Here is a 27,012-nt window from a genome sequence, read left to right on the forward strand (position 1 = left end):
GAGAAAATGTACCCCTGCGCCTTTTATTCAAGGAAAATGTCGGCGGCAGAACGTAATTACGATGTGGGAAATCGGGAACTACTGGCTATGAAGGCAGCTCTGGAGGAGTGGCGGCACTGGCTGGAGGGAGCTAAACATCCGTTCACCAGTCGACTGGGAGGGGTACGGCCCAGAGGAGCGATCCTGGGTCAATGCGGATGATATCCTGGATGCTGCCTGCCCTGATCTTTGCCTGTTTCCTGGACTGTGATTGTTTGCTGCCTGCCCTGATCCTTGCCCGTACCCTGATTCTGTTTGTCTGCCGCCTGCCTCGACCATTGCCTGTCCCTGTTCATGCCTCTGCCTTTGCCCTGTCTGCTCTGTAAGTCCATTTAATAAAATAGCTGCAAATGGATCCACATTCTGTCGACCCATCATTACAAATATAAATGACTCAATGTTTCAGACAATGTGTCAATGTTTAGCATTTTTTGTACTGCAGTATCTTTTTTTGCAATGTAATTATGACATTACAGTCAAAACTAAACATGGTGTGTGTGTGTGTGTGTGTGTGAGCACGTGTTTTTGTGATTTATGAGGACAAAAATTTGTATAATGACATGGGTATTACACTGGTATTACGACGTAAACATGAAATATGAGGACATTTCATGAGTCCTCATATTTAAAATAGCTTTAAAAACATACTAAACAATGTTTTATTAACAATGTAAAAATGCAGGATGTTTTCTGTGATGGGTAAGTTTAGTTGGATAGAATGTACAGTTTGTACAGTATAAAAACCATTACGCCTATGGAATGTCCTCACTTTGATAGCAAAACAAACCTCTGTGTGTGTGTGTGTGTGTGTGTGTGTGTGTGTGTGTGTGTGTGTGTGAGAGAGAGAGAGAGAGCAAGAGTGTTCCATATTGTGGATGTGTTATAGTGTTGCCACTTCATTTCTATGTATTTGTGTTCTGCATTGTGGCTGTCTGATGTAATGATGTTATTTGACAAATAAAAAAAAAAGGTCTTGATTTGATCGTTTCCTTATTAATTTCAGTGTGGGGTCTAAAGAGACCCCGAACATTCTTAGTGCAACTTTTTTGTCACACTAACATACAACTAGATATCATTCCATTTAAAAAAAAAAAAATATTATTATTATCATTATTTTTTGGAGAGATAGCAAGTGTCGACAAAGTCATCAAGTTTGATTCCATTTAGATGAAGGGAACATTCCTTTTTCTTTTTTTTTTTAATTTTAGCAAAGGTCAGTTCGGGTCACCCCAGACTCCAACAGCATATAAGGGTTAAAAAGTCATTAACAATCATTAATACGAAGGCTGGGGTTGATATAAACTAATAAACCTCATTTAATTAGAAAGAAATACAAATTCTCATTGTTATTTCATGTTAGCTACTGCAGACCTTACTGATATTTTGAATGGCTGTCAAAAAAGGAAGATGCTCTTTGCACCACACAGTGCAGTCGCAAGCTTGTGAGGCTATGATAACCAGCCAAACCTTGTGTTTACACTTTTTGAGGGAATCAACTTCTGAATGTGATCCAGACATGATGGAAAGTGGTGATGTCAGAGTGGGCTAGATGTTCACGCTATATTTGATTTGTTTATACTACCACATTGGACTGATTGTAAACTTGATAGGTGGGTATTATGTAAGGAATAATTGACTAAAAAAATTCACGCCTGCTTAGTGTGGGGCAAATGCAGCCCTTATAAGGCAGCGGGAACCCCATTTTCTCAGAATCTTTCTCCTTCAGGAATACGTCTGATCCTGACCGCCTTTCTGCTTCACCATAGTTTACACCTTGCAGCGAATGGCGCGCTCTGACCAGCAGTTTCACTGTGATGGTGCATTCACACAGGGAGTCGATGTTAACACTTCTCATTTACTTTGAATGGGTGAAGTCATGCATTGCTGAACTGAATTGTGGGTTCCGTTGCATCGCGTCACCGGAGTTGCTTGCGGCACAATCAGATCGCTTATGCAAATACCCTAGAGCAGACGCTAGTCAATTGCGTTTGTGCAACACCAGAAAGCAATGTGATTGGCTGTTGTCACTAAGCACCAAGCTTCAGACACGCCTTCCATTAAGCGCCAAAACCCTGTTTGAATGCAGTGTGAGACGCTATATTCGCTGCCATGTGACTTCCCTCGGCTTTAAACATAGCCCCATGCCACCCAGCCCTCCAAGCCTTGTCGCTTTACCTCGAACCTGGTGGGCAAAGCTGGCAGTCTTGCAAGTGTTTCAGGCCAAAATCCTCAAACTCATGGATGAACATAGCCCTGACCTCGAGCTCTTTGAAGAGGTCAGGGCTAAATGCAGCACAGGTCATGGGTAGCTTGGAGGTCCTCGACCACCACCTGTGGCTCAACCTGACTGAAATGTAAGATATGGAGAAAGCTGTGTTCCTGGACACTCCCATCTCACTTACTGGACTCTTCAACAATGCCATTGAAGGCTTCGCAGAGCTTTTCATCATGGCACAGAAACAGTAACAAGCGATGAACCACTTCCTGCCCAAACACATAAGTTATGCCTCTCACCCCGCTCTCGCGCTTCCTCGAGCCAGCGCCTGGCCAAGCTTCCTGTCAACACTGTGTCAGCTCGGCAGGAGTCGTCTGAGCCCACAGTAAAGCTGTGATGCCCATGGCCCAAACGCAAACCTGTCGAATCCATTCCTGCAGCACTACCCAGCCGTCCTGCTTGGGTCAGCTCCCAAGAAAGTCCATTCATTCAGACGTTTTGTGATCCTGGCACTCGTAACATTTCAAATAAAGCAATTTTCCTCTTTGCACACTCACAGACACACATATTGTATTTGTCTGCTCCCTGCTTTGGAGTGGTGATCATTCGCGCACAGTGAGCAAACTGTAATATCTGCTGTCTCCTCAGATAAAAGTCATGGCCTTACGGGTGTGTCAGACAGTAAGATTCAGCTTCACGCTACAGTTCACACGACGACCGCCCTGTTCAACGCTTTTATAGCCTCTGCGATTTTCCCTTCAGGAAGCACCTGTGCTACATTTAGAAATATACAACCTCCACACAAAGAATGCGATAGTTATCCCAGCATATAAAAGCCACACAGGCTTCTTTGGTTGTTACTTTCTCATACTGAAAAAGGATGGCAGGCTCCATCCCATCTTGGATTTAAGCCATTTGAACCATGCATTGGCAGAGCACCCGTTCAAGATGATCACTCAAAAACAAATTCTCTCACACATTCACCCGGGGGGCTGGTTTGTGTCAGATTTGAAAGATGTGTACTTTCATGTACACCTTGTCCCTCATCTCAGACAGTTCTTGAGGTTTGCATTCGAAGGGACGTCTTACATTTAGAAACACTATCTTAGAAGCTAGAACACCATCTACCCTCCATCTCGATGCTTTGAAGTGAAACATATTTCTTAGCTTGTGCTCAGAGCACATGAGAACCCTGTTAACTGTTCAGTGGCAGTAATTTTTGAAATTCTTACAAGAGTGATTGGATGCTGGTTTCACCCCATCAACGCTCAAAGTCTATGTATGCATCTCAGCGAATCATGCTCTAATAGCTGACTCCTTTGTGGGAAGACATGACCTGGTCATAAAATTTCTCAGGGGCATATAAACCCCCCTCGCCCCTCCACTGTTCCAACTTGGGACTTGACCTTGTTGTTCATCGCCCTCACAGGACCTCAGTTTGAGACATTACAGTCATCTGAATGACGTGTGCTCATTCTTAAGACTGCACTGCTGTTGTCATCATAATCATCATTACAATTTCAAGAGCAGTAATCAACCATAATGATTTTGTCATGATATTGCAGCTTCACCCCTAAAATGACTTCATGTTTATAGGCTATTATAGGCAAAAATGTGTATATATATAAAGGTCTATATATGTAAACCTGTTTTCTAAAACATAGAAAGGTATGGTAAAAGTAGTATGCAGTTCCGAATTCAGCACCTGCCTTGCCTTTGAAACTTCAGCGAATGTAATTTTTAGTGTGTAATGCTTTACACACTGTCTGATCTCCATTTTCAAAGTCTGTCCCTCTTCTCTCGGGTCTTAGGCAGGGAAACATGCTATCTTCTGGGATGTTGTTGCAAATTACTGTATTCAAGTTTTCTTTCTGATGTTCTTTTTTTCATCTGAGATTGCTACTCTTCAAATTTAGTCTGGGTATAGGCTACTTTATTTCATTTTAGCAAATCAATTCTTTTGATCTAAATAAAAAAGAGAGAGAGAGATAGAGAGAGAAAGAGAGAATTGTAAACTTCCTTAATGAACACAATTTCCTGAGTCCAAGTCAGATTGGCTTCCTTCCAAATCACAGAACTACCACATTTACACCCTACACACTCTAATCAATAAGCACATAAAACAGACCAAAAACGGAAAAATATTTGCATGCGTTGCCAATTTCAAAAAAGCATTTGATTCTATTTGGCACAACAGATTATATTACAAACTTTTACAAAGCGGTGTAGATGGTAAAGTGTATGACATTATAAAATCAATGTATTCTAACAACAAATGTTCAATATGAATTGGCAACAAACATACAGATTTCTTCACCCAGAAGAGAGGAATGCGGCAGGGCTGTAGCCTGAGTCCAACGCTGTTCAACATTTACATTAATGAATTAGCGGTGCGATTGGATTGGAACAGTCTTCAGCCCCCGGACTCACTCTACAAGACAAGAACATCAAACTCTTGCTGTATGCAGATGACCTGGTGCTGCTGTCACCCACTGCACAGGGACTACAGCAGCACCTGGACCTGCTGGAGAGCTACTGTCAGAACTGGGCCCTGGCAGTAAACCTCAAGAAGACCAACATTATGGTCTTTCAGAAAAAGCCCAGATGTCAGGAACACAGATACCAGTTCAGCCTAGAACACCACCCTAGAACACACGACGCAGTACACCTACCTCGGCCTGATCATCACTGCATCGGGGAGTTTCAGTATGGCAGTGAATGCTCTCAAAGAGCTCTATGCACCATTAAGAAAGCCCTACACACAGAATTCTGAAAACTCATTCTAAAACTACAAAGAAAGACACCCAATAATGCATGTAGGGCAGAATTAGGCCGATTCCTGCTGATTTTTAATATGAAAAATTCTGGATGCATCTAATCAGGTCCTACAGAATCGCTACATTTTAAAGCATTACAAACCCGAAAACTGAACCCAGAAAAAAGTCCCCTCAGCCAGCTGATTCTGAGACTTACTAACCTGACTAACTCTAATAACACTAACCAGTCTCAGACCAGCACTGCTTCTCATCCAAACATCAAAATAAACCAAATAATCAAACAATCTAGAAATACATATCTGGAACATTGGGATCAGGAAATTAAAACACAAAGTAAATTACAATTCTATCAAACTCTAAAATCAAATTATGAATTAAAAGAATATCTCCAGAGTGTCAGAGACACAAAGCAGAGACAGATCCTGTAGAGGCTCAGTGAGCACAGTCTAGCCATTGAGACCTGCAGACACTGAAAGAGCTGGTTACCCAGAGGGCAAAGGGTGTGTGTTCACTGTAGGACAGGAGAGATCGAGACAGAGATGCACTTCCTTCTTCACTGTCACAAATACAGTTCAATCAGAGACCTCTACTTAAACAAATTAAAAAACTCAATAAAGAACTTTACAGCCATGACTGAAATAGAACAAATAAAGATAATATTAGAGGATGCTAGGGGATTATATTAAAGATATAGGAGAGGGACAGACAGCAGCACTGGTTGCGAGATACGTGTGGATGTGCCACAGCCTGAGAGACAGCAGGTGAATGTATGTAATGTGTGTGCTGTGTCTGACCTCAGTATGTTTCCCTACTGTCCACAACAGTGACCCTCATTATGTGTATGTATATATGTTAAAACACTGTGTTATCAAATGTTCAGACATGTTCTCATTTGTTACACTGTTCTTTTAAGTTTAGGCTAAGTTATGTTATAATATTTATTCTTTTTATATTTTTATTATTATTATATGTATGTATTCCAAGCTTTGGAAATATTGTATTATTTACAGTCATGCCAATAAAGCAATTTTGAATTGAAAATTTCAATTTGAGAGAGAGAGAGAGAGAAATAAGTATATTAAAATAAACAAATAGTGGGTTTGGTGACATCTGCTCCCTTAAATAAGAGATTTAAAAGTTCGGTTCAGGCCGATTCAATCCAAATGATTCATTCAAATGAACCAATTCGGAATCAACACTACGTCAACTCACGCGCACACACACACACACAGCTGAGGCGCGAGAAGCGACCGTGTGCGCAGTAGCGTCGCGTTCACGCTTCTACAATAAAGCGGAAGCAGTATTATTTCTCTCTTTATTTTAAACTACCAAAGGTGAATCCTTCGGTGTTGGGTCGCTGTCCGCCGTTTGTGGACTGGTGTGGATCTGACGCTAGAATGGGCAAATTCCGCTGGATTTGACTGTAACTATGGAAATGGATCCCACATTCTCACAGGGAGACAAAGGTGCGAGTCAAACCATCAAATATCATTCACATTCCATGTCAGTCGATTGCTGTTTGTGTCGACTCTTTTCATTTCACTTGTTGATCGATCATGACACAAGCAGATACTGCATTGACATTCGGCGCTAATTCAGTGATTCTTGCAGGTCAATAACGCTCATATTTCCTTAAAAACCCGCTGTCGGTGGAAACGACACTGTGTGAACTGTAGAAAATCACAGTAGTTCATGTTCACACCATCTGACTGCAGTAAAAAGGGTGTCGGCTCACGCACACATTTAAGTTCATGTCTCTCGCATATGGTCTCGCAGGTCTATTCACCTGATATGCCCTTGCAATGAAAATATGGATTTCACCTAAATATAGGTGAAATATATATGAGAAGAATTAAGATTAATGGATGTTTGATCAGGTCATTTGATTTCCTTTTATTTGTGAGTCTAAGCATCATTATGACTCTTCATGCTGCAGCTTTCACAATAACATTGAATGTGTGTGTGTGTTCAGTATGCTTCTGTTGATCACATTATTATGTTGATCACTTTCAGATTATCCTGTTTTTATGTAAACTGCAGTTAAAGTCAATATCTCTACGCAAACATCATTAATCTGGACAGATGACAACTGTTTTTTTTTTCAGTGAACAACTGTTCTCTGCTGAGACGCAGTGAGTGACTTGTGTGTTACTCAGTACTGAAGTGAATTACAGTACATCTCTCCCTCTCTCACTCCGCTTTCCCTACTGCAGTAAGATCTGCATTCATTCACCACTTTTTAAGGAAACTTGAACTCCTTAATTAAATATCCATTAAGTATCACATATTCCATATTTCTCGTGCTAAATATTTTATTAATATAGTGACTATTCATTTTGTGAACATTTATTCGAAATCAGCAGCTGGATTTTTGTGTTCCAGAGGTCTGAAATGAGGGTTGTGAAAGATTATTTGACTAGATTCAATGGTTTATACATTTGACCACAGACAATGCCAATTCATCTCCTGACCTGCGTTATTTAAAGTAAAATAGGATATTTGCCATACGATTGACAGGTTCAGCTCCTCTCCCTATCCTAGAAATTGGGGGAGAGTAGATATCAAGATAAAGGTAAAACATATTTAGCTTGCTGTACATGGAAAATGAGGGAGAGAACAATGGTCTGACTTTGAGCTTAAATTCTCTCCAAAAAGGTGTAGGAGGCATTTTAATGGACAACAAGCCTGGATTTGTTGGTGAGGAAGGAGAACCGTTATGTCAATGTTAATGTTGAAGAATGTTGAGTGTGAGTCCCAGACAGGGATGTCACTAGAGATTCATGGATGGGGGCTAAGCCTCTTTTAGGGGTTCTGTTGATCACACCCGGGACTTTTAAAGCCCCTAAAATGTATTTTCAATCAAGTGTTTTTAAACTGCTCTATCCCCATCCATCCAACATCAACAAAAAGCACAAAAAAATTGCTTTTTGGATTTTATTTTGAAAGAGAGAGACAGGGAGTGAGATATGAGAAGACATGCAGATCATATTATACCATTTAAAAAAAAAACTTAAGTTTCACCCTTTTGTTAATTTTTGCTCAAAATTAACCCTATAATTCAGACACATGGAACTAGGGTGACCTGTCCCAAAAATGGGAGCTTTGTCCTGCTTCCTGCCTAACCTCATTTCAGTTATATCTGTATTATTTTTTTTCTTCTCTGAAATTACAATACTGTAATAAAAAAACGCAACTGGCATTTAAAAATACATTTGCACAGCCACATCAGTGTGGCCTTCGTCAGAAGTCAGTAAATGGAGCTACACCAGCCATGACTTCTTCTAGACACTTACTTGATAAGAATAACCTGACCCAACCAGCCAGATCCATCAAAAAATACAAGTTCAGGATGCACTGAATCCAGTAAAATGCTTCTACTGTTTGCATATTCTAATAATGGAAAATAAACTAGTTTCTACTTAAAGAAATTTATTTTAGTATAAAATGTGATTTTTTTTTTAGCTAGAAGCCTGTTACTCCGTTCATTATATTTAGCAGACTGAATAGGTACCATAAAGTAAATTACATTGTATCACTCGGACCTGGGCAAATTGAGTGCCAGTCACAGAGCCGGTCACAATTAACAAAGCTTATTGGTGATTTAAAACATGTTATCATCCAACATGATGGCAGTAGGCTTTCCAACTAATATAAATCAATATTTGCATATATAATAGTAGTAAAAGTTTTTTTCACTCACACGTCTCGCATTGTCCCGCAAAATCACATCTACTATCCTGCAACGGAGCAATAATCAGGTGGTCACCCTACATGGAACATCTTAAAAGTGCAATGTGTAAAATTTTGGAGGATCTATTGACAGAAATGCAATATAAAACTATGTTTTGAGTGGTGTATAAAGACCTTACATAATGAACGGTTATGTATTAACTACCTTAGAATGAGCCATTTCTATCTACATACACCACGGGTCCCTCCTCCATGTCAAGTTGTCATTTTGCACCGGCATGTTTCTACAGTAACCCTAAATGGACAAACTGCTCTACAGAGCGTGTTTCTTCATTACGTTGAATACGCACGGAGAAGTAGTAGTAGTAGTAGTAGTAGTAGTAGTAGTAGTAGTAGTCGTCATCTGGTTTATTGGAGGCAGAGACCGTTCTTTGTTAGAAGTAAGAAGAAACCTCATTGCTTGCCTGGCTATCTGCTCTCTCAGACAGTGGCATCTTTGTCTTTGTGTCGGCCACCGTAGTTTCTCTAAAAGTGCTTCAAAAGAACCTTTAAACAGTATCAAGTAGCAATGGTGCAAAACTAAATTCAACTAACAACAGTGTAATTCACTGCAACCTAAACCGTGCAATGCATCGACACATTGACTTTGGAGGCTGTGGAAATGGAATCAAGGATGTGGCAATTCACTAGAGGTTGAGGTGTTATTTGTATATTGCAAGTGCTTTTCCTGATTATCACTGGAAAGCTGCATTGGAACAATCTGTAATGTATAAAGTGCTTTATAAATAAAGGTGACTTGACTTGAAATCTTACCATGTCAGAGGCCTTTTGACATCTTCCACACTACCATACATGATATTATTCGAGTAACTGATGACATCTTGAGAGGTGTCTCCCCAGATTTCCGTCATGTAGCTGGCAGCATTGATGGGACCCACATCCAACTTAAAGGATTAGTTCACTTTAAAATGAAAACTACCCCATGATTTACTAACCCTCAAGCCATCCTAGGTGTATATGACTTTCTTCTTTCAGACAAATACAATCGGAGTTATATTAATAATCACCCCAATGCTCCTAAGATTTATAATGGCAGTGCACAGAAACCACCTGTTTGAAACTCAAAAAAGTGCATCCATCCATCATAAACGTACTCCAGGGGGTTAATAAGGGCCTTCTGAAGTGAAGCAATGCGTTTGTGTAAGAAAAATATCCATATTTAACACTTTATAAAGTAAAATATCTGGCTTCCGCCAGATCGCCTTCCACATTCAACTTAAGAAAAAAGCTTTCTTCCTCAGTTAATGAACCATGTAAGGGAACAGGTTTTTTTGAAAAAAAAAAAATTTCCCTAAAAATTGACAATTATTCACTTCATAACTTAATTTGTGTCAACTCCATCAGATGCATCAAAAAGCATGCTATTTTAATTTGATCCATCCAACAACAGTATAAAGTCTTCAGTTATGTAATAATAGGGAAAAAAAAGAACCTGAGTGATAAAATACATTCTATAAATTTTTTTTTCCTGTTTTCATTTGTAAACATGTCATCAGAGAAGAGAAGAGATGTCGCTGCAAGAGGGAGGGGAAGTTATTTTGATTCAAGATTACGAGCCACATGAATTAAAAAAAAAAAAAAAAAAATATGTGAATGGATAAACCATTAATAATAAACACTGCAATTTTCAATAAAAAAACAAGTTAATTCTGATTTTATGACTTGAATGGGCTGTTTTCTTTTAGGTTAGTGTAATGCACTTAGTTGTGATGGTTATGGCTAGGGCAAAGGGCTGGGGATTGCATTATATCGATGAATGTCCTCACAAAGAAGAGAAGCCATACAAACAGATAGGATTCACCTTTCCCTCCATCCCATGCTCAATGACAAATTGTCTAATGTGCAGATAGAAAAGCATATTAAAGAATGTCTTAATATTAAATGTAACTAAATTAGTTTGGTTTGTACAAAATCGTAAGCGCAACAGAATCAAAAAATACTTACTCAAAGTCTTTTTGGGCTGTGTTGCGGCACCCTGTACATAGAGCTTTGTTATTTGAGCACCATTTTATTAAATTTTGAGTGTCATCATCTGTCAAAAATATCATTTAACCCTCTGGGCCTCTTCATTTAGGGGTCACACTTTTTGTAAGTTGAAGTTTTAGATAAATCAGAACAATGTTTTCCCAAACCATCAGTCATCATTATGAGACCCATACATTGTGCTAATTTGTCATTACAATTAAAGGGATAGTTCGCCCAAAAATGGAAATTTTGTCATTACTTACTCACCCTCAAGTTGTTCCAAACCTGTATTAGTTTCTTTCTTCTGTTGAACACTAAAGAAGATATTTTAATGAATGTTGGTAATCAGACAGTTGATGGCACCCATTGACTTCCATAGTAGGAAAAAAATACAGTGGAAGTCAATGAGTGCCGTCAACTGTCTGGTTACCAATATCTGCAACAACATCTGGTTATCTGGAGCTCCTTAAGGATTACAGCCATCAGTGTTGTGTAAGTTCCTCCAAAAGAGTAATAATTACTAGCTACTAATTATATCTTCAACAGTGTAATTAGATTACTGTACTAATTACACTCTCTAAAAAGTATTGCATTACTTATTACCAATTACTTTCTAAATCCCATATCAACCTTGACCAGTTGAACAAGGATAGACATGAAACTACAAAACGTAGTCAAGTAGAGAGTAAAAGTTGCTAATATTTTTGATACTCAGTAAAACCACAAAGTAGCTAAAAGATACAGTAACAAATTACATTTACTCAAATACTTTACACCACTGCCTGCCAACTGGTGCATGTTAGTGAAGGGAGAGCTACTAGAACAGGATTAGAATAAAAAGTTTTCCAGTTCTTCGATGTGGAAAAACATTGTCTCTGCTTGCCTTCAGAAAAATTCTACCATTTGGGACGTGGTTGTTTATATTCAGGTCAGGTATTTCCCCACCCCACCCCACACCACACTCACACACACACACAAAAGTCAGATTGTCTATAAAACCAATACTATTACGCCATTCAGTGATGATAGTTTACTTTGTACTATGTAGAGTGCATCTCAATTTATTTTTTTTATTTTTTTTAGAAAAAACAGGTTTTTACTGTTCGCCTAGGCTGTTCATCTAATCCACGTGAAATGTGGGATTTAGAGTTATTAAAGCATTTTGATTTGTCGAATTGTTTGGCAGAGCAAACGCATTATTCAGATGTGGCCCATAATGGCTAATTGACCCATTATTTGTGAGTGCAGTGTAAAATCTTCATAATCCTGTGAAAATGTGGATAACAGGCCAGTCTGAGGATACATGCCAAATTTAATCAGCTAACTTGTTAAAATTGCACAATAACTTTAGAAATTACTCAAGACTGTGAGGAGCTATATCCACTTTAGGTCACTTTTTTCAATCTGCTTGGACTTAATAGTTACTTGAGGCTATATTGTTTTATGTACCATGTAGGAAAGTTTAAAGGTAAAGCTGTAGTGGAAAGAAAACACTTTATAGATTTGTTCATTCAGTCTATGTGTGTGTGTGTGTAGATGAGGTCCATGTGGAGGATGTGGGGCCCCTGCGTATGAGGATGCGCGAGCGTCTGCTGTGGGACGAGCCGCTGCAGATCTCCTGGCTGATGGAGGCCGAGCCGTTCACCTCCTCCCTCCAGACGGGGGGTCCTGTGGCGGGCGCCGGCATGACCCTGGAGCAGAAGACCACCTTTGCCTTCGTCATCTTCCTCTTTGTCTTCCTTTGCATGCTGATCGTGCGCTGCTTCCGCATCCTGCTGGACCCGTACCGCAGCATGCCCACCTCCACATGGGCAGATGGTCTGGACGGCCTCGAGAAGGGCCAGTTTGATTACACACTGGCTTAGAAGACACATACACGCACACACTCATGTGGTGATGAAGGCAAACAATCTTTTCAATCGAGCTCTGAACATCCTAAAGTCATACACAAACACATGAATATAGTAATTCTGCATATGAGCAGCTCCACCACAAGCTTGTAAAGATGATTAACACACACACACACTGTGCTCACTGCCATCCACATATACAAGATGTTGTTTCAGAAATTTAGTGTGCAGCGCTTTATTACAGACTGAATGGATGTTGAGCTCTTTATTAGTGCTGGGACACAGGGTAGCCCTCTTTTATATCCTCCCAAAAATCAAACCCTCATTTTCTCATATCTGTGCTGTTCTAACTGCCAAGTACAAATCTCTAGAAGAGAAGCTCTTTCTAAGACCGTTTATAAGCACTTCATAAACACTTATGACGCTTTTGTCAAAATAGCCTTAAAAAACATGCACTGTAATCGGCCACTGTCAGAGTTTACATGTTTCATTACTGGCAATTACTGCAGTGCTTCTGGTCACATCCTGAGCCTTATTAGAAATCTTTAGGAGATATTAATACGAAGATAGAATAGGCTATTAGATGAGCTGTTGATTCATTGTATGTGCAATATGTAGGTCTCTTCACAGGTTCTGTACATTTGAAATCTCATTCATGGTAGGAATCGCAGGATTTGTCAGCCTTAGCACAACAAATACTCTGATCTTAGATCATGTCTATATCTGTATATTTATAGGCTGTAGTTTCGCAAGCCTTAACATGCGAAGCTGCCTTGAAAATCTTGAAAATCCATGTTCTAAGAGCTGATGATCATTGTGATAATCACACTGATCATGATGATAGTGTTAATCGGGGCTATGATGCGAATGCTCCTCTGCCCTGTCTATCATAGTTCATCTCATTGATGATTGTGATGGTTTTTGTTGCACTAATTCATTGTACCTGCTGTCACTGTGAAAGAGCCGACAAACTTTAGAGCACTTAGTAAAGGACATTTTATCATATGTGTCGTGATAAAGATTTAACAATTTAAATCTTAAAATTTAATCATTCAAAACAAAAGCTGCTCATTTGTTTTTGAAAGATTGAAGTATTGGGGTTAGAGTGAACAGGCGGTTTTCAATGTTCCCCTGCTGCTCTTTAGATGATACGAAGCACTAAACTGCTCTGTGTGTGACTTTAATGTCTTGAACAGTACAGTATGTGGAGCCTCAACTCAACTCGATGAGAATTTGTATTTAGACCTTCATACTGTTGTAAGAAATAAATGTCTGTACAGTAAGAGGAGTAATATATGTAAAAACACCAGTATATTCAAACATAAAATGATTCAGAATTAGAATGCTTTGTTTTAATGGTGTTACAACCATTTATGTTTCAGAGAGATGAATGATAAAATGTTTCCAAAGCAGTATAAATGTAATTTCCTTCTTCAATGTCATCAGTGTGTTTGTACACCATTACCAAGATGATTCAAAAAATATATATATATTTGTTCATCAGTCATATTATAATCTTTGAGTCACATTAATAGTGATGACTCCCCCTGGGACACTTGTACACACGCATTATAATTTTTTCAAGCTTAAAAAAAGATTAAGGCCCGGTTTCACGTACAGGGCTTAGCCTAAGCCAGAATTAGGCCTTAGTTCAATTAGGACATTTAAGTAGCTTTTATAAATGTTCACTAGAAGAAAAAAAAAAAACATTACAGGTGTGCATCTTGAGACAAAACAATGGCTCTGACATATTTTAAGATATTTATTTTAAGACGTCAGTACAAGTTGCTTTCAGTTAAAACAGCTCAAACATGCATTTTAGTCTAGGACTAGCCTTGTCTGTGAAACTGGGGGAATATCTTTAAGCCAGACTGATATTTAAGGGGGTTGTGGGGAGATCCAGGACAACAGTATTCATCCGAGCAAGCAGTGATGCAAGGGTCACAATGCTATGTTTATGGTTCAGATGTTGATGCTGAGATAGATCGTTAAATCCATCTTGTGATTCCTCTTAATCAGTGGTTCACAACACTGTTCCTGGAGCCCCTCAACACTGCACATTTTGACACACATATTTCAAGTCTTGTGGTATCTCTCAGGTCTAAACATTCTCCCTAATCAATGGGAGAATTTTGCTTGAAATGTTACTTCTTTTCTCAAGATTATGAAGAACTATTTTATTTCTACAGGTAACAGCAGTGAGATCTGACTGAGTGTAAGTTTATTTCTCACATTATTATTGTAGAGATGGAAAAGTATGCACATGTGAGATGTTTCTCATGGAATGAAGCTACAAATGCTCTCATTTTTATCGATATTTGTTTGTTTGTAATTAGATGCCAATGGTTTCAAGAAATGGTTCTGTCTATATTGAGCTTGTGTCTGGTGTCTACAGACCACAAGAGGGCAGCAGCAGCCCTCCAGGGCAACACAGACATCACAGACGAGGGGTGCTTCTCCAAAGCCACTGGAAGGCAAGCCTACAACCTTTAGCCAAAAAAGCGTAACGGCTAATACTAACGCTCCGCCTCTGGCAGTACGCAGGGAAGGAGACCAGAGGCTGTTTTTTTAATGGATGTCAATGGATGAGAGGCTTCACTATGCTGATTAAACAGCTTTTGTGGGGAAATAGCTAATCATTTAATTAATCGACAGCCTGTTTGCTAATCTTCAGCATGTTTTACACTAAACAATACTTTCGTTGGGAACTATATATAGATTTTAGCTTGATAAAAATTGAATTTTTTTAAGAGAAGACAGACCAGGGAATGTTGCGACTGATGTCACTGCCATTACACGATAGGCTGAGAGGTGCCGCACGTGATTAAGTTAGCCGTTACGCTATCTCCAATGGTAAGAGATACAGACCCTCTCATCTCCCTATAATATACAATCTCTGCTGTAACCTTTAGCCAAAAAAGCGTAACGGCTAATGCTAACGCTCCGGCTGTGGCGGTATGCAGGGAAGGAGACCAGAGGCCATTACAGGATAGGCTGAGAGGTGCTGCACGTGATTAAGTTAGCCGTTACACTTTCTCCAATGGTAAGAGATACAGACCCTCTCATTTCCCTATAATAATACAATCCCTGGCTTCTCAATACTCAAATTGATGCTTCCTCGTTTCCTTGCTCCTACATGATCCAGCCTGTGACCCGGAAACCAATCGAACTAAGCCATCTTGAAGGACATCTCAATTCTCTAATTGCACCCCGAGGAGGTGAGGAATGAGGAGTAAAGAAGCTTCCTGAGGAGCTATGAGCGAGGATACACAGGTGTATCCTTTGCGGAAGTCTTTCTCATCGAAAAACCCGATGCACGTATAAATTCTCCTCAACCTCCTTCACTTCTGTCACAGTAATTTAAATGTATGCTTTACTTTTGCAGTTTAAATAAACTTTACATCTCACATATTTCAACAGGGCATTTTGCTTTATTAATATTATTAATTTTTTAAATAACCAACCTTTAACAACATAAGGGCAGATCCCTCATGGCAGCTGATGATGCTTTGAAGTGATGCTTGAGGAATCAAGAACATTCCAATATACAAAAAACTTTTCCTTCGATTCCTCCGTCCTCATTTTCTTTCCTCACATCCTGCGAGGGTGGAGCTGAGGCGTGAGGAAAGGAAGCAAGGAAAGGAAACGAGGATGTACAAATAAGAAATTAGAAGCACCCAGAGGCAGCGAGTATGGGCTATGGGTGCATCTCAATCAGCTACCTAGTTCACTAGTCAGGGCACTGATCAGGGAGTCAATCATTTTAAGGGCTGTCTCAATAGAAAAATCCTTCCAGTGCAGTGAACTTTTGCTCTCTAAAAAGTCCCACAATGCACAGTGAAAACCAGGGAGCATTGATGCTCATGCTGTACTCCAGACAAGGTTGGATGTTGGAATATCCCAAATTTAATGTTCCACTTCAGACCTCGGCGAGTTCCAGGCAACCAGATTTCACGTTCACATGTTGACCACAATGAGAGCATATTATGTTTTTGTGTCAATAATGGCAAAAACTGAAGAAAAACAAAGATGAGAAGCAAAAACATATTATTACATAAACAATGTGTTGTGCCTGCAGAGATATTGTGTAGTCACTAGATGGCGGTGGAGGAAAGGAAAAAAGAGAAGTAGTAAAGTAAAGGGAGAAAATGCACACTTGTGTCTGGCTTGCTTCTTTATTTTATTACAAAACATACAAACCTGATTCCAAAAAAGTTGGGACACTGTACAAATTGTGAATAAAACAGGAATGCAATGATGTGGAAGTTTCAAATTTCATGTATTATTCAATTATTATTTTAAGGGAAAAATAAGTTGATTTTAAATTTCATGGCATCAACACATCTCAAAAAAGTTGGGACAAGGCCATGTTTACCACTGTGTGGCATCCCCTCTTCTTTTTATAACAGTCTGCAAACGTCTGGGGACTGAGGAGACAAGTTGCTCAAGTTTAGGAATAGGAATGTTGTCCCATTCTTGTCTAATACAGGCTTCTAGTTGCTCAACTGTCTTAGGTCTTCTTTGTCGCATCTTCCTCTTTATGATGAAAGATCTGGACTGCAGACTGGCCATTTCAGTACCCGGATCCTTCTTCTACGCAGCCATGATGTTGTAATTGATGCAGTATGTGGTCTGGCATTGTCATGTTGGAAAATGCAAGGTCTTCCCTGAAAGAGACAACATCTGGATGGGAGCATATGTTGTTCTAGAACTTGGATATACCTTTCAGCATTGATGGTGCCTTTCCAGATGTGTAAGCTGCCCATGCCACACACACTCATGCAACCCGAAGATGCAGGCTTCTGAACTGAGCGCTGATAACAACTTGGGTTGTCCTTGTCCTCTTTAGTCCGGATGACATGGCGTCCCAGTTTTCCAAAAAGAACTTTAAATTTTGATTTGTCTGACCACAGAACAGTTTTCCACTTTGCCACAGTCCATTTTAAATGAGCCTTGGCCCAGAGAAAACGCCTACGCTTCTGGATCATGTTTAGATATGGCTTCTTTTTTGACCTATAGAGTTTTAGCCGGCAACGGCGAATGGCACGGTGGATTGTGTTCACCGACAATGTTTTCTGGAAGTATTCCTGAGCCCATGTTGTGATTTCCATTACAGTAGCATTCCTGTATGTGATGCAGTGCCGTCTAAGGGCCCGAAGATCACGGGCATCCAGTATGGTTTTCCGGCCTTGATCCTTACGCACAGAGATTGTTCCAGATTCTCTGAATCTTTGGATGATATTATGCACTGTAGATGATGATAACTTCAAACTCTTTGCAGTTTTTCTCTGAGAAACTCCTTTCTGATATTGCTCCACTATTTTTGTGTATATTTTGTGTATATTTATGTGTAGCTCTCATGAAATCCAAAATGAGCCAATATTTGACATTTCAAAATGTCTCACTTTCAACATTTGATGTTATCTATATTCTATTGTGAGTAAAATATAAGTTTATGAGATTTGTAAATTATTGCATTCCTTTTTTATTCACAATTTGTACAGTGTCCCAACTTTTTTGGAATCGGGTTTGTACAAACATCACATTTGGCGACGAGGATGTCGATTACAGTTCCTTTACCGGCTCCATTCCTGCCATGCCCTGGTGAGCCTTCACTTACTTTTACTGTCTGGCACAAAATGTTTGAAAATTACCCTCTTGCAATCGATGCTACTCATGATGCACGGCCGGAGGAAAGAAAGCGGGCTGTTCTTCTACATGCTTTGGGTACAGAAGGACAAAGACTGTTTTATACCTTACCAGACACAGGCAATACTTATACTATGGCTGTCGCTGCACTGAAAAGATCATTCCTGCAGTTAATGTTGTTGCCGAGAGACACAAATTTAGGCAAAGGGCACAGCGGACTGATGAAACTGTTAATCAGTTCCTGGCTGCTTTACGGGAGCTTTCGGCTGCATGGAGACATGGAAAAACAAATGCTACCTGATCAGCTCGCGGAGCGAGCAGCTAATTCATGCATTCGGGACAGACTTTTGCTTGAACCTGACCTCACTCTGAATAAAGCTGTCTCGATAGCAGTTCAAATGGAGACTGCATTGAAGAACTCAGAGATTCTTTCAGATACTTCACAAGTACAGGCCATACAGAGTCACCGGAATGCAAAGCAATGGGACAATGGGAAGTCAAGTCAAGTCACCTTTATTTATATAGTGCTTTTTACAATACAAATTGTGTCAAAGCAGCTTTACAGTGATAACTGGTAAATAATTTTGGCTGCACAGCAGCTCTTAAAGAAAATGCCGTCATTGTCCAGCTTAAGTAAAATCAGTATTGATTCATTTGGTTGTAAAAATCAATAATTAGTTCATTTATCTATATATCAGCACTGGAGAAAACAGTGATGTCATCGTCCAGCTCAGTTCTGTTGGCATACAATGGTGTCAATGCAGGCAGGTCAAAACATTGTTGAATATCAAGTGTCCCCAACTAAGCAAGCCAGAAAGACATCACCTTCCTGTTCATCAGATCGCCCAGTCACCAATGGCATTCATGTTATCATTGCAGATCCAACAACCATCTGGCTAACAAACCACCTCCAGCGATCAAAGCAGTATGCAATTCCTGTGGAAAAATTGAGCACTTTGCCAAAGTTTGCCGCTCATCACAGAAACAGGTGTGTGAGATTGTTATACCAGAGCTCACTGTATTATACATGAATGATCCTAAGACTATGACAGACAAAATTCTCTGTTCAGTGCAAATTAAAACAAATGATGGACATTGTTAGCCAGTGGAGTTAATTGTGAAAGAAGGTTGAAAGAAAAGTGAAAGAAGGTTGTTCTGGTTCAGCAAAAATTGAGAAGACTGCCATTGGCAGTTAGACAAGCAGTTTCTGAGGAACTGAAAAACCTGTTGGAGCATGACATAATTGAATAAGTTGATGCTTCTCCATGGGTCTTCCCAATTGTAGTGACACAAAAAAGGAGGTGAAATTTGCATGTGCTTTGATTTAAGGGAGCCTAATAAGGCTATAGTTGTAGATAGACCCCTTGCCCCATATAGAGGAATGTTGGCAGAACTGCAAGGGGCGACAGTGTTCTCGACCATAGACCTGGCCTCAGCAAATCATCAGGTTCTATTGCACCTTGAAAGTCGAGATTTAACAGCATTTATTACCCAGGACAGGTTGTTCCATTATAAACTTGTCCCATATGGACTGCCTTCGGCTGCGCCTGCTTTCCAGAAGATGATGATGACTATATTGCACGGATTGCCAGGTGTTCAAGCCTCCCCGGATGACCTAATTGTTTATGGAGACACAGAGGGCATCCATGACACTCGCTTAAAGGGATAGTTCACCCAAAAACGGCTCGTGACGACACATTGATGTCCTAAGACATGAAATGATCGTTTTGTGAGAGAAACCGAACAGTATTTATATCATTTTTCACCTCTAAAACACCACTATGTCCAACTGCCTTGAGGTCTGAATGCGTTCTGATGACAGAAGTGATGTCTCGCGCTTATACTTCAATGAGTGCGAGACATCACTTCTGTTGTCAGAGTGCGACGCTTGTGATTACGGTGTGGGAGGAGTTCTTTCTCAGCTACACACTGATGGTGGCCTTTGCCTCGCAAACTCTTTCGCCAGCCAAAAGAAAGTACTCGACTGTGGAGAGGGAAGCACTGACTTGTGTGTGAAGTATTGAAAAATGGAGGACGTATCTCTGAGGTTGGCATTTCGTTCTGCGCACTGACCACCAAGCCCTTACAACGCTTCTTACATCCAAGGGCACACTGAGAGCTGGCATGCGAATCGCTAGGTGGTCAGCCCATCTGTTATGTTTTTCCTATGAGGTTGCATTCTGCACTGGGAGATACAACACAACAGCAGACTGCCTCTCTTGTCTCCCCTTACCTTACCTCCCCTTTCGATACGGTTCACTTGCATTATGGGGAAAACTCCTGTTTTCTCAGAATCCTGAACCGATTGGTTCACATCTGTGCAAATCCACAGACAAATAGCCTTTCATCTCCCCAAAAGGGGCGAGGTTGCCTGCCTATATCAGTCACACTGGATCACTATCAGATTAGAATCTTTCTCCTTCAGCGCGAATATCGTAAAAGAGCAAATTTAAAAGCAAATTTCATCATGAATGCATCTCATGCAGGGCTTCTTTGCCCATGCCTGACGAGCATACTGAGTGCGTTTCATGCCTGGGTTCATGTCATGCCCGCTGAGGCGACACTTAGGGTGTACTCACACTAGGCTCTCTGAACCGTGCCCGAGCAAATTTGACCCTCAAAGCCCGGTTCATTTGACAAGTGTGATCGCTCCGTACCATGCCCGGGCATGGTTCGTTTAGCCGTCCCTGGCCACTTGGAAGAGGTGGGCCAAAGCACGGTTCAGTTGGGCTCAGACGCAGTATGCATGCAGTGTGAGAACAGCTGCTACTTTTGTGTGCGCTACTGTCATCATTATGACGGCAAACATCTTTATTACTACTTGGATAGTACACTTTTCAATTGATGTAATTAATTTGAGTGTATTTTGGTTTATAACGGGTCTGGTTCTCATCTTATTGATGAACAGGAATTGTAGTATGTGAGTAAAGCTGCAAATTCCTCCATTAACTTCAGCTGCCTTCGTAATAATCCTCTGATATGTGCAAGTGAAAATTGCTGCGTGGCATAAATGATAAATCTATTAGGCAGCTGTTTAAGGAGCTGCGCAGCACCACTTGGCCCTGTGTGCCATGAAAGCCATGGCCAGCCTAGTGGTGCCTGTTTTGCTCCACAGTGGATGGCTTTGCAGTGCGCTATATGGCGACACAGAAGTCATCACAGGCTATGCGCCACTTCCTGCTGAAAAGATCCATCTCGTCCACAGCCTCCAGTCACTCCAGAATGGCCCTGCCAACTCAGCAGTGAATGGCCAGGCCAACCTCTGCGCCCATTCAGCCCCAACTGTAAGCGGACCCTGAAGTCAAGCCACGCCTCTGCCCGGCCAAACGCTACAGGCCATCCCCGGAGTGTCGAGCTGGATATTGGGGATAATAGAATGAGGCTACTCGCTCCAATATCGCTTGCAGACCACCACGCTTCAGGGGCTGATTCACTCCTCAGTCTCAGATGACAGTTCTCATGACCTACGGGCCGAAGTTCAGTCTCTTCTATAAAAAAAGGCACCGTGGAGAGAATTCCCACGGAAAGCAGCGAGTCGGGCTTTTACAGCCGCTAGGAGTGAGGGCCCACTCCACTAGAGGTATGGCCATCTAAAACATTCTGGGAGGTGGGTTCCGAGGACCAGAGATGAGAAACACTGCCTTAAATTATTGGAAAGACAGCAATGCTGTAATATTTTGTTTGTTCATATTAACATACTACTTATATTACTACAATATTATTTGCACATTTTGCACATCCACATTTATTAAACAACAACTTGGATGCCATTACTGTTTTCATTCCAAACAGCATCCCCACGACCCTATAAAGGACAAGCGGTTTAGAGAATGAATGGATGGATGCATGGTTCATGGACCATGGGAATTTTGAACAACAAAAGTGAGGCTTTTTAAAACTTCTCTGACTATGAATGAATGAAGCATTTATATAGCTCTTTATTATGTAGCCTACTATTGCACCCAAAGTGCTTTACAATCATATCAGGAGCAACGTCTGATTAACAATACTGCTAGGGTGGCAGGAAAGCAATTCAAGGCATTATAGATTTATATTTGAGATTCCAAAGGTTTCTTTATTTTTTGTATGAAATCTGTGGTGGACCTTAATGGTGACATTTACCTACAAATCGAACAAGACTGTATAGCATTTAAAATACATTTATCTCATACTAAGTATACTTCAAATCTATTAACATATTTATTTATATATCACTTAAGACTTACTGATATAAAATTATAATTAAAGTTTATTTGTAGTATTTCTTTATTGCACAATGCACATTTCTTAATATAATGCCTCAAAGGTTTTTAATATCACTATTAATAAGGATTGTATGACCTTTGTATAATATCAGTCTTTAAATGCGAGATATTTAAAGTGTACCTAAAGTATACTTGCAATAGTCCTACTTCAGCACAATCAAATATACTTAAGTATATCTTTAGTTGGACCTCAACACTACTTCCGTACAATTAAAATACATTAATTACAAAATTAGTTGTTCCAATTTAGCAGACTTTAATTATACCAGTTTAGTATACCAAAAATACAATTGCAGGGTACATAAACACGTAAATGTATTTGTAGTTGTCACCGTTATGTTCTGTTTCATTATTATGCACTTTTAGTTTGTCACACTCATCATGTGTTCCTTTGTTCTGTTTTCACGATCCTAATCATTAGTTCATTTGTATCAGCTGTGTCCTATTAATTACCCTCATCTATGTTTGCTACTTAAGTTCCTCCCGTTCACTCAGTCTTTGTCCGATCACCGTTATGTTTGGTTGTGTTATTCCTGCCTGTCTGGATTATATTATTATATTCATTAAACTTGGAGTGTATTGATATTGATCTGTTCGTCTGCTTGCCTGCCTCAACACACCGTGACAATAGTATATTTAGCACAAAATAAATGTATTTCAAATATATTTTAGTATATTTGTTTTTCACTAGGGATAACTGTCATAATGAATGCAACAGCTTGATTTCTTGACAGGTAAATGGAGTAAACATTGCAGGAAAATAGCTGATGTGATGTACACAAACACATGAGAAAACACTTAGTTTGGATAAATACAGTCTTTGTTTTGATAGGCAGACAATGAAGGAGAAGAGAAGTAGAGACGATGGAGCTGAAAATGCTGGAACAGACGATGGATCAGAGGATGGGGCAATTGTGTGAGAAACCAATGGAATATCTCAACAGAAGACTGAGGGAGTCTATGCTTGTGTATTGACAAAACCAGACAGCGTGTTATGAGTGTGTCCTCCTGGGTATAAATATTGTCATTGATGATAGAGTTAAATTAAGTCAGCTTAACAAAGCAGCTTCACAATAATACACAGAAAAGTAACAAAATGAATAATGCAGATTTCATCAAATATGAAAAGTTAAAATTTTGCTGTAAAGACAATAGTGTATTCAGCTCAAATGTGTTTAGTAAGGATTAAGTTCAGTTCAATAACTGTGTAAATTTTATTTCGTTATAAAATAAGCGGCTCTTCTGAAGACAATAGTGTTTATTTAGCTCAATTACCAGTGCTTTTGTTCTCATATGATAGTGTCAGCGCAATTAAATCAATAATATTGTTGAATATTAAGTTTCCCCAACTGTCCAGAGGTGACAGCGGCAAGAACCCAAACTCCATCTGTGACAAATGAATAATAAAAAGAAAATCTTGGGAGAAACCAGGCTCAGTCAGGGGGCCAGTTCTCCTCTGGCATAGCCTATATCAGGGGTGTCCAAACTTGGTCCTGGAGGGCCACTGTCCTGCAGAGTTTAGCTCCAGCTTGCCTCAACACACCTGCCTGGAAGATTCTATGCCTAGTAAGACCTTGATTAGCTGGTTCAGGTGTGTTTAATTGGTGTTGGAGCTAAACTCTGCTGGACAGTGGCCCTCCAGGAGCAGGATTGGAAACCCCTGGCCTATATATAGTGTGAATTCACTGGTGTCTGGGACAAACTGAAGATCCAATGTAATCGGTTTGATTTATTATAAAAATGTTTCCCCTTACATCCATGTATTCCGGTATTACAAGTGTTTGTTATTGTTCCTCTGACTTCTTCTTTATCCTTAATTATGATTTACTCACTGCTGTCTCTGTGTGTCATCTGCCAATTGCTATCATCACTTTGCTATCACCACTGTTATTGTCATTATCTGCCTTTGATCCACTACTCATCTGTTCTACTCTGCCTCAACAAACATCTCAGCAACTGAGTTCTGCAATGCATCTGTGTTTGTGCATCTACAGTCCTGTAGAGTTTAGTTTTAGCCATAATTTAACACCTGAACTAGCTAATCAAGCTGCTCAGAATAACTTGAAAACAATGTGGCAGGTGTATTGGTGCAGGGTTTGAACAAAGTGGTGCAGGACTGTGGTCCTCCAGGAGCTGAGTTTGACACCTGGTTTAAGACTATTGTAATAAAGGTAGGAGTTGAGGTAGCATCTATGGTAGCAAACTCACACAAGACAACATATGCGTGTATTTGCCTTCGTAATTAAGGATATCATTTTTGTGGAAGCAGGGGTGCCATGAGAGGTAGGACGATTCTAGGTGCCCTTTGTAAGTTGCAAAGTTATTTACTAAATGTAGTGCTTAGTCAGACAGTGTGGCTGTGTCCGGAAGTTTAGGCAACTGACTTGTTGCCTTGCTGCCCTATCAGGCAGTGACTTCACAGGTAGCATTTGTGCACGAAGGTACCTCACAAAACTGATTTCGAACAGACTTGAGGCAGCCCAATAGTGTAATGATCTACAAACAAAATAGAATGAGCTTTGGTGATAACTAAGCAAATATTAAATTGCTACAATACTAATTTCTCACAAGAAATTAAGTTAAAACGTACATTTGCACACAAACTGACCACCAACCACAACTTTCAGATGCCATTTTATTTTGTCACGGAATGAAATGCACAGGATTGTGGCATATCAAAGGCAGCGAAGTATAGCTCTAATGCTGCCTTCAAAAAAATTGATCAGATGAAGGTATCTCAGTGACATGATCATTACCTTTCTACATCCGTATGCTGCATGAGGAGGCAGCATTTTTCAGCTTTTGGATGCAGCCTGTGTGATTTTTCATGCAGTGTACTTACTTATTTAACACAGATCATCAGCTTGCAAGAAGAAAGTTCATATAAAATAAATGTGCAGTGCTGTGAGTCTGATACAGGTGTTCCTGACTTTCAAAATGGATTTTTACAAAATTTGCAAAAGAGATTTTTGGAAATCTAAAATTATACAAAAGATACAAATAACCATCTTAAAACAAATGTTCTTTGTGAAGCATCTAATGTGTGTGACTTTTCCACAGCTCTGTGGCACAGTCTGGACTTGCAGTACAGAGCAACAGTTCATAACAAGAGTAACCTTTTCCTAATCACTTCAGTCCAAGAGTTTTATTGATTATATTTAAACCCCTGCCAGCATTTGCATTTGAATGTTAACTTTAACAGCAGGCCATAAGCCCTACGGGACCTTGTAAATTCCAGCCCACTGCTGTTGTGTTTCATTGAGCACCTAAGGTCAAAGTGTGCATCCTTCTTCCCTTGCTAAACTTCTATTTGCTGCAGCAGTGAAGGTCTGAAAAGCTTTGGCACACTAAGACGAGGAAACAGAACAGCAAGCAGCTACATTGTAAAAAAAAAAAAAAAAAAAAAAAAACATTTTGATGTCAACATAGAGCTCAAGACTGCAAGGTCTTCTCACCATCTTTTTATAGGCAGAATAAATGCAGTCCAGTAACTGGCCATACCTACATATTAAATAACAATATTAAACAAAAACTTATGCTAACTTGTTAATTAATTTAGATTTATAAAATACTACTGACAAAACTTATGTGTATCTTTAGCTACACATTGTCACATGAACAATCAGTCGCTAACTACACTGATTTAAGTCTAAGTCTCACAAATACAGTAAGATATAAGCTGTATATGTGTGATTCAATATGAGTCATTTGTTTGTTAATCAGAATCTGTTCACACTGTATTTAGCTGTTTTAGTGTCTCTCAATATCGACTGCTTTTATTTCCTGCAAACGTCTTGAGGAACAGAAATGGAATCATGCGTTTTTCATCCTCATTGCATTTTTTCCTATAGTGGGAAGGCAGATGAGATGGACAATTAACGAAATGAGAAGCATCCCCTTGATGACAGTGATGCTGATTATACATCCAAAGCCGTAAACTCCTGTATACACTGCAGATTTTCAGACAAATCCGGGAGTATCTGTGAAATTCCAACGGTCCGTATACTGCCAAAAATGTACCAATTCGGAAGTATGTTTCTGACATATTCTTCCATACAACAGCCATTTGTTGCCATGGCAAGTAATCCCCTTAAAGAAGGGGACATTCACACCTTTGGGCCACGTTGCCCAGCACACATGGTAAACTGGATTAGTAGCTTTGAGGCTAAACCCACCCCATAAACAGACAGCTATTGGACCAGACTTTACTCAAAAGTCATTTCATTGGTAAACCTGAAATTTATCCCACCCATAACCCTTACAGAAAAGTGACTTTATTGGTTACATTTAAAATATATCCCTCCCAAAACCCTTGCAGGTGAATGATTTGATTGGTTGCAGAACAGGTGGGCAAATCGAAAAAATATTGTTCAGCCAATAATAGATTGGTTGTCTTTATTAGGGAAAAATAGTAAATAGTATATAAAACATAAAAACTAAATTTACATTTTCAATAGAAAGCAACATTTAAAAAACAGCATCTACTTTGAATTAAAGCTTTC

The 27,012-nt window shown here is 39.8% G+C and overlaps 1 protein-coding gene and 1 long non-coding RNA gene across 4 annotated transcripts; both read left to right on the forward strand.

Moving 5' to 3' along the window:
• The first annotated feature begins 6,243 nt into the window (after positions 1-6,243).
• LOC127520593 (cortexin-3) lies at positions 6,244-16,007 on the forward strand. Of its 3 annotated transcripts, none has more exons than XM_051908883.1 (4): positions 6,244-6,497; positions 12,283-15,449; positions 15,560-15,639; positions 15,742-16,007. In XM_051908883.1, the coding sequence occupies exons 1-2, from the start codon at positions 6,461-6,463 to the stop codon at positions 12,609-12,611; spliced, it is 366 nt and encodes a 121-aa protein (XP_051764843.1). In that variant the 5' UTR covers positions 6,244-6,460; the 3' UTR covers positions 12,612-15,449; positions 15,560-15,639; positions 15,742-16,007. The 3 variants fall into 3 exon arrangements, with proteins under 3 accessions (XP_051764843.1, XP_051764842.1, XP_051764841.1); XM_051908882.1 differs by having other exon boundaries at positions 12,283-14,811; positions 14,992-15,639; XM_051908881.1 differs by having other exon boundaries at positions 12,283-15,639.
• Positions 16,008-16,844: 837 nt separating this feature from the next.
• Positions 16,845-24,524, forward strand: LOC127520599 (uncharacterized). Its single transcript, XR_007932157.1, has 3 exons — positions 16,845-21,825; positions 22,038-22,127; positions 23,343-24,524. It is a non-coding gene; the product is annotated as an uncharacterized LOC127520599 (long non-coding RNA).
• The last annotated feature ends 2,488 nt before the right edge of the window (positions 24,525-27,012 follow it).

The sequence above is a fragment of the Ctenopharyngodon idella genome, chromosome 10 (genome assembly GCF_019924925.1).
Source record: "Ctenopharyngodon idella isolate HZGC_01 chromosome 10, HZGC01, whole genome shotgun sequence".
Classification (NCBI taxonomy): Eukaryota; Metazoa; Chordata; class Actinopteri; order Cypriniformes; family Xenocyprididae; genus Ctenopharyngodon; species Ctenopharyngodon idella.

Excerpts from the sequence above, each read along its gene's own strand:
- LOC127520593 (XM_051908881.1), top strand. The coding sequence starts at position 6,461 with ATGGAAATGGATCCCACATTCTCACAGGGAGACAAAG. Across the intron at positions 6,498-12,282 it reads ATTCTCACAGGGAGACAAAG|ATGAGGTCCATGTGGAGGAT; the intron begins GTGCGAGTCAAA and ends GTGTGTGTGTAG.